General features: G+C 41.8%; 1 protein-coding gene and 1 long non-coding RNA gene across 2 annotated transcripts; both read left to right on the forward strand.

Annotated features, from left to right (window-relative positions):
- The first annotated feature begins 1,648 nt into the window (after positions 1 to 1,648).
- melk (maternal embryonic leucine zipper kinase) lies at positions 1,649 to 10,238 on the forward strand. The gene is made up of 18 exons (XM_078259853.1): positions 1,649 to 1,761; positions 2,004 to 2,107; positions 2,196 to 2,281; positions 2,776 to 2,892; positions 3,003 to 3,146; positions 3,291 to 3,359; positions 3,635 to 3,727; positions 3,973 to 4,071; positions 4,305 to 4,373; positions 4,672 to 4,770; positions 6,738 to 6,824; positions 7,021 to 7,152; positions 7,329 to 7,448; positions 7,620 to 7,911; positions 8,728 to 8,824; positions 9,050 to 9,206; positions 9,301 to 9,404; positions 9,501 to 10,238. The coding sequence occupies exons 2-18, from the start codon at positions 2,038 to 2,040 to the stop codon at positions 9,676 to 9,678; spliced, it is 2,013 nt and encodes a 670-aa protein (XP_078115979.1). The 5' UTR covers positions 1,649 to 1,761; positions 2,004 to 2,037; the 3' UTR covers positions 9,679 to 10,238.
- A 1,405-nt stretch (positions 10,239 to 11,643) lies between these two features.
- LOC144529904 (uncharacterized) lies at positions 11,644 to 12,126 on the forward strand. The gene is made up of 3 exons (XR_013503064.1): positions 11,644 to 11,767; positions 11,845 to 11,916; positions 12,075 to 12,126. It is a non-coding gene; the product is annotated as an uncharacterized LOC144529904 (long non-coding RNA).
- Positions 12,127 to 16,475: the final 4,349 nt, after the last annotated feature.

Below are 16,475 nucleotides of genomic sequence, written 5' to 3' on the forward strand. Positions count from 1 at the left end.
AAGAAGAAAATAAAACAAAATGGCAAAAAAACACAGCGATGAAATGAAAGATTTTTTTCCCTTACATCACCATACTATCTGATTTCTACAGTTTTCTCTCCTCTCGATTTCCCAGTTTTTCTCTCATTTCCATTTCCCTCTCTCCTCTCCTTACACTCCATCCACCATCTTTTTTCCTCCAGCTGTGGGTTGTTTGATGTCTCTCTGTCCCAACCTGGCCAGCTGCCCCAGAAACCAAATAACGGGTTGTGTCATCCCACTGACACCTGGACGACCCCTAACCACCGGTTACTTCCCTAACGACCAACTCCTTCTCTAATGACCATGAGAAACACAGGACGACCACCGATCAATCACAGAAATTCCTCTGTAGCTGTCTGTCAGTGTTGGCTAAGTGTCAGGATGTGTTTACTCTGTCAAAATGTCTTACATTTTACAGGCTAGTGCATGACTGGGGTGGCCTGTTGTGAGACCCATAAGAAGCATGATGCCTTACTACTTACATGCTATTCTTCAGTTTAGACCTGACCTGTCCCTAATTGACAAGAACAGGTGCAGTAAGTTGTTGTAGAACAGTGATCAAGAGAAAAAATGTTACTGTGGCATTTACAGCTAACAAGAAAACCTCTGACAGTGAGAGTGGTTGTATATAGTCATTACACGTGGCTTGACAAGAAGGCAGGGTTCTGGTAAAATACATCCATTGGTCTCTGACCTGTCCTCTCACCTTTTACTAATTACAGGCTTTGAGGAGTTGTGCAGGTGAAGGCGAACACACCTTCTGACACCATAAATATATCTACTGCAGCCACATGCCTAGCACAACATCCCACAGGTTGTATATACCTGCCCATGAATGCACATGAAGTTATGTTTGCAGGTAAATTTCAGACCTAACCAAGATCTTTTGGAAAGGTGTCACCACCATTCAGCAATGCATCCTACCCAAAAGTAGCCTATACAAAAAGTTAAAACGAGCTCCAGCTTGACCACCTACAACATAAAAGTACTGCTTACACATTCACACATTAAAAGTATCCAGGATATGATAATAAAACACTGACAGGGGTCATTCTGCCACGTATTGTATTTTAATTGCATACAAATCTGATGCACAACAATATTTTAATGTTGTGGTTTTGCTAATTTTACTTTAGTAAACAACTTGAATTACATGAATCATGCAGTGCACCTATGAGGAAGCATCTCCATTCATATGTTTCTCACATTTATTCAAGTTTTTCTCTTAATTTGTTGTCATCTTTATACATGCACGTAGGCCCAACTAATGGAGTCTACCTTTATAAAGCGTATAATTGTTTTGTTGAGAGTTGTTGATTCAACTTGATGGTAATTTGCAATGAGAGGTGTTTCTATAATAATAATAATAATAATAATAATAATAATAATAATAATAATATTTTATCCCTCCTATCTATTTCAAAGGTAGACAAAAGGATGAAAACACCTGTCAGTTTAATGCTCTACAATTCAGCAGCACTATAAACTACAGCCTCCAAAAGAACCATAAAGTTAAATCAACACCTTTTTCAAGACCGCAGTACTGTTATCCACCACAAGGGTGCGCACGACGCACAAACCGGAAGCAGGAAATAGAGTCAACGTCGATCATGACGTCGTAGTACGAAATTCAAACTTCTGTAACAAAACATCCTGCCAGAGGGCTTTTTTTCATCAATGTGGCGTATGGTTGCTAACTGATTTGTACCTTCTTCCTCTCTCCTTTTCATACACATTCAGGTAAAATCGTAATGTCGAAAAGGGATATTCGGTTAGCTGTCAGTAACGTAGGTTTTACCAACGTTACTTTTATTACTTTTCGTTTAGCGTCAATTGACGTTAGCGTACTAGAAAATGTTAGCGATTAACTAGCTAACGTTTGTTTTGAACTCAAATAAAGTTGTGTGTTTCCCAGTTGAGATGAGTTTGTTTAGTGAGTTGAGCGCTAACACTGCTGCTACAAACTTTTTCTTTCTCCGCAGTGAGGTTTATCATCGTGCGGCTGAAGCGGGGAGGATGCCTGTGGAAAGAACGGAGCACCACGAACTCTTCAAATACTATGAGGTTTATGAGACTATCGGCTCAGGTAATGGCAATGTGTGTCAGTGGGTAAAACAGCTCTGTCGGTGTCATATCCTCTCTGATGTGTGTTATGAACATTGTGTGTTTGTCAGGAGGCTTTGCTAAAGTCAAGCTGGGTCGACACATCCTGACAGGAGAGAATGTTGCCATTAAAATCATGAACAAGAAGGATCTCGGGGTGAGTCAAAGAGACCTTTTGCCCACTCAGGTTGTGCTAAATCCGTTGTAAATGTTTTCTATTAAACGGGTCAACTTGACACAAAACAAAAACTTGAACAAAATCAGAAGAATTTTGACATAAAAGTATTAGCAACAATTATTTTCATCAATTAAATAATAATTCACTCAATAAATTTACTGCCAATGCAATTGATGGTGTTCCACTATTATGAATTACATTAGATAACACTCTAAAAACGTACTAACAAATGGACAGCAGAGTTTTGTAAAATGAGGACAGGATATGTTCATATAATCACAATATGATTCCACTGAAAGTCGATAAACAATAATATCAAATGTTACTCAGTGCTACTCAGAATCTGATCTTCCTAGGTTCTGCATGAAATAGAATTGTAAAAAACTGAGCAATTTTAAAAAATGATACGGAATAAATGCCAAATTATTCATTGAAAAAAAAAAAAAACAATAGCAAACTGTTTGTCACCCCAGGATGACCTGCCCCGTGTGAAGGTGGAGATTGAGGCCATGAAGAACCTGAGTCATCAGCACATCTGTCGTCTCTACCAGGTCATAGAGACCTCCACCCAGATCTTCATGGTGCTGGAGGTAAGCACACTATGTGTGTGTGTGTGTGTGTGTGTGTGTGTGTGTGTGTGTGTGTTTTATGTTCAGCAATTTTGCATCTTTCTCTCCCTCTGTCCATTCTTTACCCTCAGTACTGTCCAGGTGGGGAGTTGTTTGACTACATCATAGCAAAGGACCGTCTGTCAGAGGAGGAGACCAGGGTGTTTTTCAGACAAATTGTGTCTGCGATGGCCTACGTCCACAGCCAGGGCTACGCACACAGGGACCTCAAACCGGTAAACACAACCACTGATTGCATTTTGAAAGAGTGACTGAGAGAATGTGACACGTGAGAGAAACTACGACAAAATGTGCCTGCTTGACTGTGACTGAATATTAATGCTAAGGTCTGCTACAATGCTTGTTTCTTTGAACTATAGGAAAACTTGTTGATTGATGAAGACCACAACTTGAAGCTTATAGACTTTGGATTGTGTGCCAAACCTAAGGTACATCACCGCATTCCCTTTCTCATTGTGTTAGTGTCAAACATATTTGGCCTGTTAACTGTACAAGCAAAGAGAAAGGAGGGGGGAGGGGTATAAAAACATATTTTTTGGTGGAGGCAAATGTATTTGGTTGGTCTCACAAACAGGTTTTACATTGCCAAACACATATTTTGCCATTCACATTCTAGATTGAAGCTGATGCCTAAAGACAAGTGTTTTACATAGTGATTAGTGCCTATAAACATGATGTGTACATGAGGTCATCTCTCTGATAGGGAGGTTTGGGGTTTGAGCTGAAGACATGTTGTGGAAGCCCTGCCTACGCTGCTCCTGAACTCATCCAGGGTAAAGCGTATATTGGCTCAGAGGTGAGCGATGCATGCTGTTCACAACTTTTAGAACCACCGGGGTTGCAATTTCAAGATTTGCCCTTATTTAAACCCACAAAACTTGCATTTGTTTTTCCACTTAAAGTCATGTTTACCTGGGTGTTCCAGAATTCTGCTTTTTCATGGTGTGCTGTTCATATTCGCTGGTGCATGACTCGGTGCTACTGAGCTGTGAAATCTTTACTGTAAAGCTGAAATAGTGCTGTGTGATGTGTAACCTCTAGGCCGATGTGTGGAGTATGGGAGTGCTGCTGTTCGCTCTGCTCTGTGGATACCTGCCCTTTGATGACGACAACTGCATGGTCCTCTACAGGAAGATTACAGTAAGAGCACTGACGTTTCCCCAGCTGTTTAATATTTCTGACATTTAATTTATTTGAAATGCTGTAATTCAAAGTGTTTTTTATACAACAGAGAACTTTAGTTCCGAGAGGAACAAAAACATTGACTAAAATCTTTAACTATGACATCACATTCATTTTAACCTTTACATTAAAGACATTACCTTATTTAAAAGCACTTACAGTGTGTCTTTGTATGTCTTCTATCTCTTCAGAGAGGTACATATGAAAACCCCCGGTGGCTGTCTCCTGGTAGTGTCCTCCTCCTCAACCAGATGATGCAGGTACGTAATAATAATAATAATAATAAGACGCACTCTCCCATGTCTTTCACTTTTTGGCTATTTTGCATATATTTCACTCCTTGAGTTAGCAGACTGGTAGTTATTGCACAACACTGGAACTCACCAAAACACATTGTCACTTGCCATAACGGAAGACTAGAAGGAATTTGGAATTTACATAACTGGAATAAAAATTGTATTCATTTGATAACATTGCTAAGTATTTTAGACACATTGTAGGTTGTTGGGTGTGTAGTTTCTTGCGTACTGAGTTGTAGTTTCCGTGTGTGTCCTGTAGATGGACCCCAAGCGGCGTCTTAGTGTTCGACATCTGCTGGACCATCCCTGGGTGATGAAAGACTACAACAGCCCCGTGGCGTGGCACAGCAGGCAGCCGGTACACACACACACACACACACACACACACACACACACACACATTCTTACATACACGAAAACACTATATTACACATACAGTCATAAACGTATAAACAGAACTGCATAATCGCAAACGCCATAGTATCTTTTAATTGTTAATGGGACAGTATGCTGCCTCTTTTACTTTAGGATCTTTACATTTCAAACTGAAAATGTGATCCATTTTCAAAAGGGTTTTCCAAAAAAAAAAATTTTTTATATGAATATTTTTTATTTTAGAATTGTTGTTTTACTGCTCACATATACAGTGGGGCAAAAAAGTATTTAGTCAGCCACCAATTGTGCAAGTTCTCCCACTTAAAAAGATGAGAGAGGCCTGTAATTTTCATCATAGGTACACTTTAACTATGAGAGACAAAATGAGAAAATAAATCCAGAAAATCACATTGTAGGATTTTTAATGAATTTATTTGCAAATTCCTCTGGAAAATAAGTATTTGGTCACCTACAAACAAGCAAGATTTCTGGCTCTCACAGACCTGTAACTTCTTTAAGAGGCTCCTCTGTCCTCCACTCGTTACCTGTATTACTGGCACCTGTTTGAACTTTTTATCAGTATAAAAGACACCTGTCCACAACCTCAAACAGTCACACTCCAAACTCCACTATAGCCAAGACCAAAGAGCTGTCAAAGGACACCAGAAACAAAATTGTAGACCTGCACCAGGCTGGGAAGACTGAATCTGCAATAGGTAAGCAGCTTGGTGTGAAGAAATCAACTGTGGGAGAAATTATAAGAAAATGGAAGACATACAAGACCACTAATAATCTTCCTCGATCTGGGGCTCCACGCAAGATCTCACCCCGTGGGTTCAAAATGATCACAAGAATGGTGAGCAAAAATCCCAGAACCACACGGGGGGACCTGGTGAATGACCTGCAGAGAGCTGGGACCAAAGTAACAAAGGCTACCATCAGTAACACACTACGCCGCCAGGGACTCAAATCCTGCAGTGCCAGACGTGTCCCCCTGCTTAAGCCAGTACATGTCCAGGCCCGTCTGGAGTTTGCTAGAGAGCATTTGGATGATCCAGAAGAGGATTGGGTGAATGTCATATGGTCAGATGAAACCAAAATAGAACTTTTTGGTAAAAACTCAACTCGTCGTGTTTGGAGGGGAAAGAATGCTGAGTTGCATCCAAAGAACACCATACCTACTGTGAAGCATGGGGGTGGAAACATCATGCTTTGGGGCTGTTTTTCTGCAAAGGGACCAGGACGACAGATCCGTGTAAAGGAAAGAATGAATGGGGCCATGTATCGTGAGATTTTGAGTGAAAACTTCCATCAGCAAGGGCATTGAAGATGAAACATGGCTGGGTCTTTCAGCATGACAATGATCCCAAACACACCGCCCGGGCAACGAAGGAGTGGCTTCGTAAGAAGCATTTCAAGGTCCTGGAGTGGCCTAGCCAGTCACCAGATCTCAACCCCATAGAAAATCTTTGGAGGGAGTTGAAAGTCTGTGTTGCCCAGCGACAGCCCCAAAACATCACTGCTCTAGTGGAGATCTGCATGGAGGGATGGGCCAAAATACCAGCAACAGTGTGTAAAAACCTTGTGAAGACTTACAGAAAACGTTTGACCTCCGTCATTGCCAACAAAGGGTATATAACAAAGTATTGAGATGAACTTTTGTTATTGACCAAACACTTATTTTCCAGAGGAATTTGCAAATAAATTCATTAAAAATCCTAAAATGTGATTTTCTGGAATTTGCTTTTCTCATTTTGTCTCTGATAGTTGAAGTGTACCTATGATTTTTAATTACAGGCCTCTCTCATCTTTTTAAGTGGGAGAACTTGCACAATTGGTGGCTAACTAAATACTTTTTTGTCCCACTGTAATAAAAAAATAAATGAATAAAAAAAGTGTCTGTCTTGGATTTTGTGTGAACATACCTGTTTTTATTTTTTTTTATTTTAGCTCGGCCACATAGATGAGGACTGTATCACTGAGATGGCTGTCAACATGAAACGGTCGAGGGCGAGCACCACAGCGCTGGTCAAGGAGGTGTGTTTCTGTTTGTACTCACATTTGCGTATTATTTTGGTCAGTTCATCATCAGTTGATTTTGTTGTGATATGGACGGTGACATGAAAACTACTAACATGTTAAACGTTCTGCACCCCTTGTATTCTGTGCAAACATAATATCTTTTACATACTTTCTATTTGATATGCAGTCTATTACATCTTAACTCCTACAGTGGCGGTATGACCAGACCACAGCCACCTACCTGCTGCTGCTGTCAAAGAAGCAGAGGGGCAAACCTGTTCGCCTGCGCCTTGAACCAGCCGTCTGTGAGGACTCGTGCTCTCCACTGCACCAGGGACTACAGGTCAGACTGGATCACAACTCCCAAAATGCTTTGTTCTTTTTCTGGGCTACTGACTTGTCTTCATGACTCTACCCTATCTATACATACTTAATGTGTCCCAGTACAGTAGTGTTGTTGTATATCTTTTTGTCTTGTTTCTTTTACTTTCCATTTCTTACTTTCTCTCTCTCTTTCAGACAAGGGAAGCCCTTCACTTTAGCGAGGATGAAGATGCCGTTATTGTGGGTTCTCTGGAATTTTGCTCAGACTACATTGATGATTGCCCGTGGGTTTCAGTTGCAAACAACAAAGACATGGTATGTGAAAGTTGGAACACATGCATTTTGTCGTTTTCGCTGTCTTCCATATCCTTACAGATTTATGTGTGGGTTAGAAACCTTGTTAGCTGCTATGGTGAAGGGCCATGACTGTTCTCTTCCAGAGATATCTACTCATACCATGTGTATCTCTTCTTTGTATTCCTAAAGAGACTGGCATCTCCTTCAGTGGAGAAAAAGTGTGTTTACAGCCTGACCCCAGAGAGGGGTCGAACAACGGCACAGCACCGCCAGGAGAGGAGGGACAGAGACCAGGGACAAACCAGTGAGAACAAGGAGAATATTGCTGTGCAGGAGAAAGATGTCGAAATATTTGCGTTGCCTCCTCCTCGAACTCCTGCGTCCAGTAAAAAGAATGCACGGGCCAACAAAAAGGTGTTGACCACACCCAATCAAAATGCTAATGTCAATGGCGCCAAAACTAATCCAGTCACACCTAAAGGTAAGAGGAGTCTCTTGTTTACTCAACCCATGGCAGCAATGAATTACATACAACACAGAGTTTCAGTTCATCATGCAGTTTATTTATATACTGTAATTGTTTTTGTTCCTAACAAGGTCTTGAAGTACAATCTCCATTAGATTATTTGCATTAGCCAACTGCCCCTCTCCACGTTGCTCTCTTTCATTTATCTGTCCCTCACTCCGTCTTCATGCAGCTCTCATAATCACAAGTGCCACGTCCACATGCCACACATTTGCAAGTAAATTGTCTTCTGGTAATAAATTCATTTATTGGGCCTGTTTTTTTTGTTGTTTTTTTCATTCCAAAGCCTCTCATATTTCTATAATTTAGCTGTCATTACTGAATTGCCTGAAAATGGACACACACACTTATCATTGTCAACTCAAAGGTGAGGTTATTATCAGGAAACTAATTCTATTCACTTATCTATGAATGAAGGACACTAATGTGAATGGAGAATCATTAAAGTCTTAATTATGTGAATTCTCTGCTCAGATGTCCGGTCTCATTAGCCTCCTCTATAAACTCGGCCACAAGCCGGTTTACGCACCGCAGCTGACCTATTTGGTGTTAAACCCTTGGAATCTGGCTCGGTCCTGTTCTAAGTATAGAGCAGACATGCTGCCTCTGACAAACTTGTCCACACACACAACCCCCTCTGTCCCAAGGCGTGTGCTGTGACAGATGTAGCTGTCTCTTTCCTCTGCTCACTGTCCCACGTGGGCTGTAGTGACATGTGTTCTCTTCTCTTGTCACTAAAGCCTAGCTGTGTGTATGTGTGTGTGTTTGCAGGTGGAGGCAGTGCCTCTAAAGAGCCGAATAAGAAAAGAGCAGCAGAGTTCAAGGAGCTTGCAAACGTTGAAATACTGGCTTTCAGTCCTGAGCGAAGGTGAGTGGAGGCTCTGAGGCCTTCAACAGCCTTGCTCACTCAGTCTTAGTCAGTTTGAGTAAGATAATCACCTAAATTACTAAGGAATTGGACAGAAATGGTACACAGCACAATAGTGCCGTTTCTGTCCTAATACTGAAACCTGTGATCTAGTTGAAAGGTAAGAGCAGTTTGATCAAATGATCCGCCAAAGTGATTACACGTCGGACCCTGTTTGCTCTCTAGGTCTCGGTCATTGGACATGGCTGTTACGGGAGACAGCGGGAAGAAAAAGAGAGGAGGAAAGGTGTTCGGTTCCCTGGAGAGAGGCCTGGATAAGATGATCACCATGCTCACTCCTGGCAAGAAGCGAGCCCTGCGTGACGGCCCGCGGAAGATCAAGGTATAAAGCGTGCCAAAGTTGCACACCTTGACCCATGTTCTGCGTCACAAGTATTGTACACGTCACATCATTTCTTTGTCTCTTTTTTCGCTAGGTACAGTACAACGTTACCCTGACCAGTCAGACCAACCCCGACCAGGTCCTTAACCAGATCCTCTCCATCCTGCCGGAGAAAAACGTAGATTTCACACAGAAAGGGTAAGAAAACCTGCCTAACCCCCCTTTCTGATCAGAAAGCCCACTCTTTGATCCAATCCTAACGTTTCTGTGTCGCCTTCTTCGCCTTTCATTTAGGTATACCCTAAAATGTCGGACCTGGGGCGACTTTGGGAAGGTAACCATGGCGTTTGAGCTGGAGGTGTGCCTCCTGCAGAGGCCGGAGGTCGTCGGGATTCGGCGCCAAAGGCTGAAGGGAGATGCCTGGGTCTACAAGCACCTAGTGGAAGACATCCTTTCCACATCCAGTATCTAAGACATGCACTTTCCTAACAATGTAAATGGACACTGGCGTTTTTGTGTCCAAGAATAAATTATGTGTGATTAGACTGATGCAAAGATTCATACAGTATGGTGTCTTAGCACGTTAATGATTTGTCCTTCATTATTCATAGTGAATATTTAAAATTGTCCTTAGGTCAGCCTGCAATCCCCAGAGTACATGTTACATTATATGTATGAGCTTTACATTGCAGAATCCTGTACAGCATATCTTGATTTATGTATAGTATTGCTGTTTTACTTTATAATTATTACACTGAATAGGATCTATGTCGTGTGTGTGTGTGTGTGTAATGTAACAAAGCTATTTACAGTACGGTGCTAATTACCATATTTTTGTCTTAATGTTATTCTCCCTTGTGGTTGTAATTTAGTCGTTAATTACATGTTTACAATTCTTCCATCATGGTGTTCTTACACGTTTTGCGTTGTATGAAGTGTCTGCTTTTATTTCTAGTTTTTTGTCTGTCGCATTTTGTCTGTAAGATTTCTACTGACATAAAATAGCAAAATAAATGGTTTCTGGTAAATGTCCCCATGTGTTTATGGAGACAGATGATTAAGGAGATGAGATTAATTTATCTACTTCACTGACATCAAATGTTCTTTCTTTGTTATTCACTCAGCAGTTTGATGGAGCAGTGGCGTGTTTTAGTCTCTGTCATCATCCTTCTGTTCGTCTTGTCTTTACTTCTCTTTGGTACAAAGATTGATAGTGATAGTTTGGCATAGTGACAGCATTTCTCAGTTCATATTTAGTAAAACAAGTGGTGAAAGGTGTCAAATGTCTACGTTGTTTGAAAGCACATCTTGCACTTGTTTTGATTATGGAAACTTTTATGCCAAAGTAATGCACATACCTGGAATATAGCCACATGTTGGCATATTTTATCCCTAAAAATGTAAATGTTGGCTCATTAAGTTGCAGGAATCCAGATGTGTTGTGTTCTCAAGTAAATTTATAACCACAGTGAAAGATAATTTAGATGATAGCTCTGATACTCAAAATGGTGGATGATCATTGTTATGGCAGAAATGGCTGTAGGAGCATGATTGTTATGACTGACTGACTAAATAATGATTATTGCCAGCAACATCTGAACAGAGTAAAATAAGGGTGTCTCTCCCCTCCCTGTTCCAAGACTAGATGCCACTTAGCTGTAATAGTGCTGCAGCTGATTGGCATTTATTTGTGGCAGGTTCTCCTTGGCGTCTCAGCAGGGAGGGGAAGGGTAACGATGGGTTGAGGTGATGATAAGGGGGGTTTAACCTTAATGGAGTCTGAGAGAGGATGAGGGGTTAGATGATAATTTAGGACAGGAGGTGAAGGTTGGAGTAAAAAAAAACATCCTCCTCAGCCCATATCCTTCGTATTATTCCAGTGGTGGTAATGACTCCTGCTGGGCTGAGGTTGGAGGATCAGAGCTGTGTGTGTGTGTGTGTGTGTGTGTGTGTGTGTGTGTGTGTGTGTGTGTGTGTGTGTGTGTGTATGTGTGTGTGTGGTATGGACAACAGCTGGAGTAAAAGCCAGCTGTCACCTTTCTCACATATAAGAGAGACTCTTCCCTCTTTTTTGGCCTTTTCCCATTTTCTCCAGCCACTACATGAGCCTGATTCTTCTCACCTTTTTGTATTCCTTCCTGTGACTTTTCTATTAAATATTTTGGTTCTATATCATAAGTTTGGTGCCTTATATTGTTTCCTTTACTTCCATTTCTCAGTGTCTGCAGGAGTAATGGGGCAGGTAGATGATTCACGGTTCCTCCTTGTAAGAAAAACTAAAAATCCTGTAGTGGTCTGCTAATCATAATAAGGTTCATGAAATGATTCTTGTCATTGTCCCTCCATTCAAACAGGGGGCACTGCAATCCTTATTCCTTATAAATTGTGACGTTTTGTCCATGCTTGTTTGAAAACTAGAACAAGAGAGCATGTTTGCTACAAGTCCTGTAGATAATTATTAAAGCTGAGAAACTTTGCAGAATATAGAGCAGTGTGAAACGTACTGTATGAGGAGCAGATTGAGCTGACATACAGTGCATCCAGTTTGGAAGCAGTGTTGGGTAAGTAGAAATTATTTGTGAATGCTAGAACAGATTAGAGCAGATTTGTGTTCACTTGTTTTGTTTCTTATTTTCAGGCCTGTGAGTGTAAAGACGAGTAGGAGAAATGAGGCTTCTGCTGACAGTCATTCTCATTCTCCTTTTCCTATGTGAGTTTATGTCTTTTTTTAATTTATTTTTTTAGAAGAGCTGTTACACTGATACGGTCCAACAATTTGGCTTGCTGTTTTTTTGTAAGGCAGCTGCATGACACATCCATTTCTTTTTGTTCCTCTGACTGCATATCTGTCCATTGCTCATTTGTCAGGGCTTCACAGGGCTCAGATGTCTAATGACACCTTGCATGGAAATCCCTGTGAGGTAGGTTGATGGAAATATACATACAAAGTAGTTAGGCCTACATGTGCTGTAATATAGTGCTTCCAACTTCATGGTCGTGACCCAAAAAATTGTTACATACAAATGCGAAGAGGCCTGGTAGCCCAGTGGTCACACATGGTCAATTTCAGCCAGGAACGTTTCTGGCATGTCCCTCTTTCTGCCCATATTTCCTGTCTCCCTCTTCACTACCGACGAAAAAATGCTGCTAAAAAAAATCACAGTAAGCGACTATCTGGTGAACATAGTGGTGCATTTAGATGCTACAGAGCCAAATAATTCCCTTGAGTTACCAAAACGGAGCTAAAAAGGAATTGGACCTAAATTTGCCAGGTGGACAAAAACACGACTCCAAATAAATTCCATTGTTGCTCCGTAAGCTTTTTATCAGCATTATCATATCACATGTCTACTTTGCATTTGTTCTTTTAGGCTGTATCCATTAGTGAGGCAACAGTGTCTCTCCTCTTGTCTCCTCTGTCTCTGTACTCCTGGCTGGCCTCCACGCTGCTCAGACTCGTCCTGTCCGTCCCGGCTCTTGTCCTCAGCTCCGTGTATCACTCCCTGTTGCTGCTCCTGGCCTGGCCGTGGTGCGTTGCCACCGTCTGTGTCTCCCTGCTGCTGACTTGTGTCCATGTTGCCCTGTACCTGCTTCACCTGGCCCTGGTGGTTGGGGTGGTGGCCATTTTGACCCTCATGCAGCACAAAATGGCTGACAGTGACACCACCAATGAGAAAGTGTTGGACCAGCAGAAGAAACTGGAGAGGTTTCCCACTCAAACCAGACTTGGGATGTTTGGTTGTAGGGTTGCGCAGCATGGCTGAGTTCTGCTGTGAAATCATTTTATTGTGTCTTTCTTCAAATAAAAATCTGCCTCAATTAGTTTGGACCTGTTTTGACCTTCATTTATTTAATGAACGTACAACTGCAGATTTTGTGTTTAAATTGGCTTTGGGACACTTTGTAAGAAGCAACAGAAAGAAAAACACTGATTAGTGTGCGTCCTCGTGACCTAAATGAGGGTGAAAATATATCTGCTGGTTTCTACTTTAACAGTGTACAGTTGTCCACTTATCTATCTCTCTCATTTTCTCTCTCCTCGTCTTTTAAATGTGGCCCCCCAATTATCTGCGGATTGTTGTGCTGTTTTCTTCCCATCGGAAGATGTTATCATTAGACATGTCTGTCAAATGGAAATGAGTGGACAAGAGGAAAAAGGGAGAGGAAAAAAATATTTTCTGCATTTATTGCGCCTTTAGATGTATGTGTGTTTATACAGCGCTGGGCATGCAAGCCATATTCCTGAAAAACACTAAAGGGAGTTAACAGGGAGAGAAACTACATGTGGTATAGGCGTTGAGCCAAAGCGACGAATGCTTGGCCAACCAGTAAACGGTGTGTGTGCTGACACGCTGTGGCTCTCAGATCTCAGGGAAGCATTAAAAATTGCAAGAGAAAAAACAATTTTATCAAAACTATTAACACTCCAGCCGAAGGGTGTAGCTATACAAAGTAATGGGTGAACTTTCTGTGCTGTTGTAAATGTGTGTGATCGTGTGTGAAAGAGACAGACAGAGAGACAGAAGGGAAATGAGGCTGGATCATAGAGATTTATTACATGGCTGTGGCATCCTAATTAGCATAAAGACTGGACCGGCCCACTCAAGCAGAGAATTAAAAACCTTAATTGTGCTGTCAGCCTTCCTCTCTCTTTCTCACTGTTGACTCTACTTCATTCCGCTCGCATTCGTCTCCTCGCCCTCTCCTCTCTGCTTATGAAGTAGCCTCCGTCCATGCTGTTTAATTGTTGGTGATGAATGGGAAGCAGGATGTTTGTAATTGTCTCAGAGATGGGCATGGTGGTGATCATCTGGAGGAAGGAGAAGGGCAGGGAGAGTTTTCCTATTTGAAAAGAGGAGAGTGAGGAGGCCATTTATCAAATGTTTGTCTGAAGGAGGAAAATTAGCTTGGCAGACACACAGGCGAGGAAGCGTTTGTGGGATTTGATCCCAGGCCAGACTGGGCCTATACATGGAGCCAAAGTTTTGCAGTATAATGCAATGTTCACATCATATGGGATGAATGGTAGAGATGGGAAAGGTTCCCACGTTTATGACGTGAGAATGTTCTCATTATCAGACAACTCAAGACGGTTGTGTGAGGGTTTAAATACCTTAAACAATGGACTTATGATAAAATGAGGCGTCCATGTTTGTTTGTTTGGTTGGTTTTCCGGCACTTCTGTACTATCAAGCACCAAGTTTGATATATTGGAGCTTTCAGAAAAGTCAACTTTACTAGGTGTAATTATGACCTGACGAATGATGCAAATGCGCGACAGTGATAGTTAGTCTTCAGTCCAATATCAGTATCCTGTTGTTTGGGATGTGACTGTGAGTGCACATATTAATTATTGTGGGGCATTTTTTTGCCAAATCATTTTGTTTTATTACGACCCGGTAGCAAATGTTGCAGGGATTGGGAACCACTGCAGTAGATCCTCTATTTTTGCACTTTTAAACTTGTAGCATGGTTACTAAAATTAGTCTTAGCTGGGTTTTTTTTGGATGGCATTTCTCAGAGATTGCCTGCAAATCAAAAAGTCTTTTCATTTTCTTCTTTGGGTTGGCTATCAGTGCTAATGCTAACTACGCAAATCGTAGGCTGACAAACCTTTTACTGCCATATAACATCATTCCCTTACACAGCAAAGATATACCACAAACAGACGCTGTCTTATTCCTTACATAATAAACATATTTAAAAGTTTACTCTGTAATGAGCATTAAAAAGAGATTTGTCTGTCTTCACTGACAGATGTAATGTCCCACAACTCACTTTCCCATGAAGCTTTGCATTGTACGTTTCTTTAAAGAAAGTAAAGTTAATGCTTTGCACACTACATTTTGGGAATTTTTGAGGGCCCCAAACGGTGCATAAATGTCACACTGAAAAATCTGGTGCTCAAATAAAATTGCAAAAAGTAAATGTAGTGCACAAATAGGGAGTTATTTCAGACACAGCAGATGTAAACAGCTGCAAATGTCGACAATGAAAGGTGTCATCAGATGTCTGTAGGTTGAATCACAAGACAAAAAGTAGAATAAAAAAGAAAAACAATAAACCAGGGACGCCTATACTAGCAGACAGTACCTTTATTGATATAAAAAATGTCACCAAAACTAAATGTGTTAGCTCAAGAGAGCTTGGCTGCTAACGTATTAAGGACTAACAGAATAATAAGCAGGAAGAGGGTGGGAAGAGGACGACATGGAACAAGGAGTGCAGCAGTAAAAGGTTTCTCAGGAGGAGGAAGAGGAGGAAGTATTTTGCGAGGGTCAGTCCTGTTTGTGCGTCTCTGCTGTCAAAGTCTCTCCTGCAGCAGCAGACGAGGTTAAGACTTAAGAGGCCAGCCCCTCTCACACTGCCTCTCTCTCAGCACTGACAGCTCACACACACACACACACACACACACACATACATAGACAACAATACTCCACCATGCTTTGTCTTAAACTTTCCACTTTACCCCAATCCTCACCTCATTTTTAACCTATCTGCCCTTCCTTCTCGATCTTTTATGTCTCTTGTTCACCCTTTGCTTCAGTTTCTCTCATTGTTTTTCTGTTTCTATCTTTCTTCTTCTTCTCTCTCTCTAATTGGTCTCCGCTAGGTTAGCTTAGACAGGCCTATTCATCATAGCACTACGCTCAGAGACAAACCCTGAGGGAGCGAGGGGGAGATAGACGGAGTTAGACGGGAGGGCGAGAGGGTCTTCCGCTTGTCAACACACTCCTCTCCTCTTCTTTTCCCCCCCTTTCTCTCTTTTTTTCCCTCCCTCCTTTCTCTGCTCGGTTCATATATGTCAGTTTTGCAGAGGAAAGAGGGGGTGAGGGAGGTAAGGAAAGGGAGGGAGGGAATGTAGACACATTAGTTAGGCTATTAGCGCAACAAGCTGCTTCCATGCCTGTCAATGGTCCGACATTCACACACAGACAGACATGTACGCACACACAAACTGTACTCACATCTGACATTTGTTACATGTAGTATCTGCGTGAGAGAGTGATTGTCAGTGACGGGCCGAGGGGGGGGAAATAACTTAACACTGAACTACGTGTCCTGTCATTTCTGGTGTCCAGGGGGCCTTAATGAGTGAAACACAGCCCATAAGCACTCTGTACAAGCCTCGCTCATCTTTACCACTGTCACTGTGTAATGCATCTCTGTGACTTTAGTGTGTGTGTGTGTGTGTGTGTGTGTGTGTGTGTGTGTGTGTGGGGGGGGGGGGTGGGGGGGGGGGGGGCAATGAGAAGCATGTAACAGCTC

This window comes from Sander vitreus, chromosome 2 (assembly GCF_031162955.1).
Source record: "Sander vitreus isolate 19-12246 chromosome 2, sanVit1, whole genome shotgun sequence".
Lineage (NCBI taxonomy): Eukaryota > Metazoa > Chordata > Actinopteri > Perciformes > Percidae > Sander > Sander vitreus.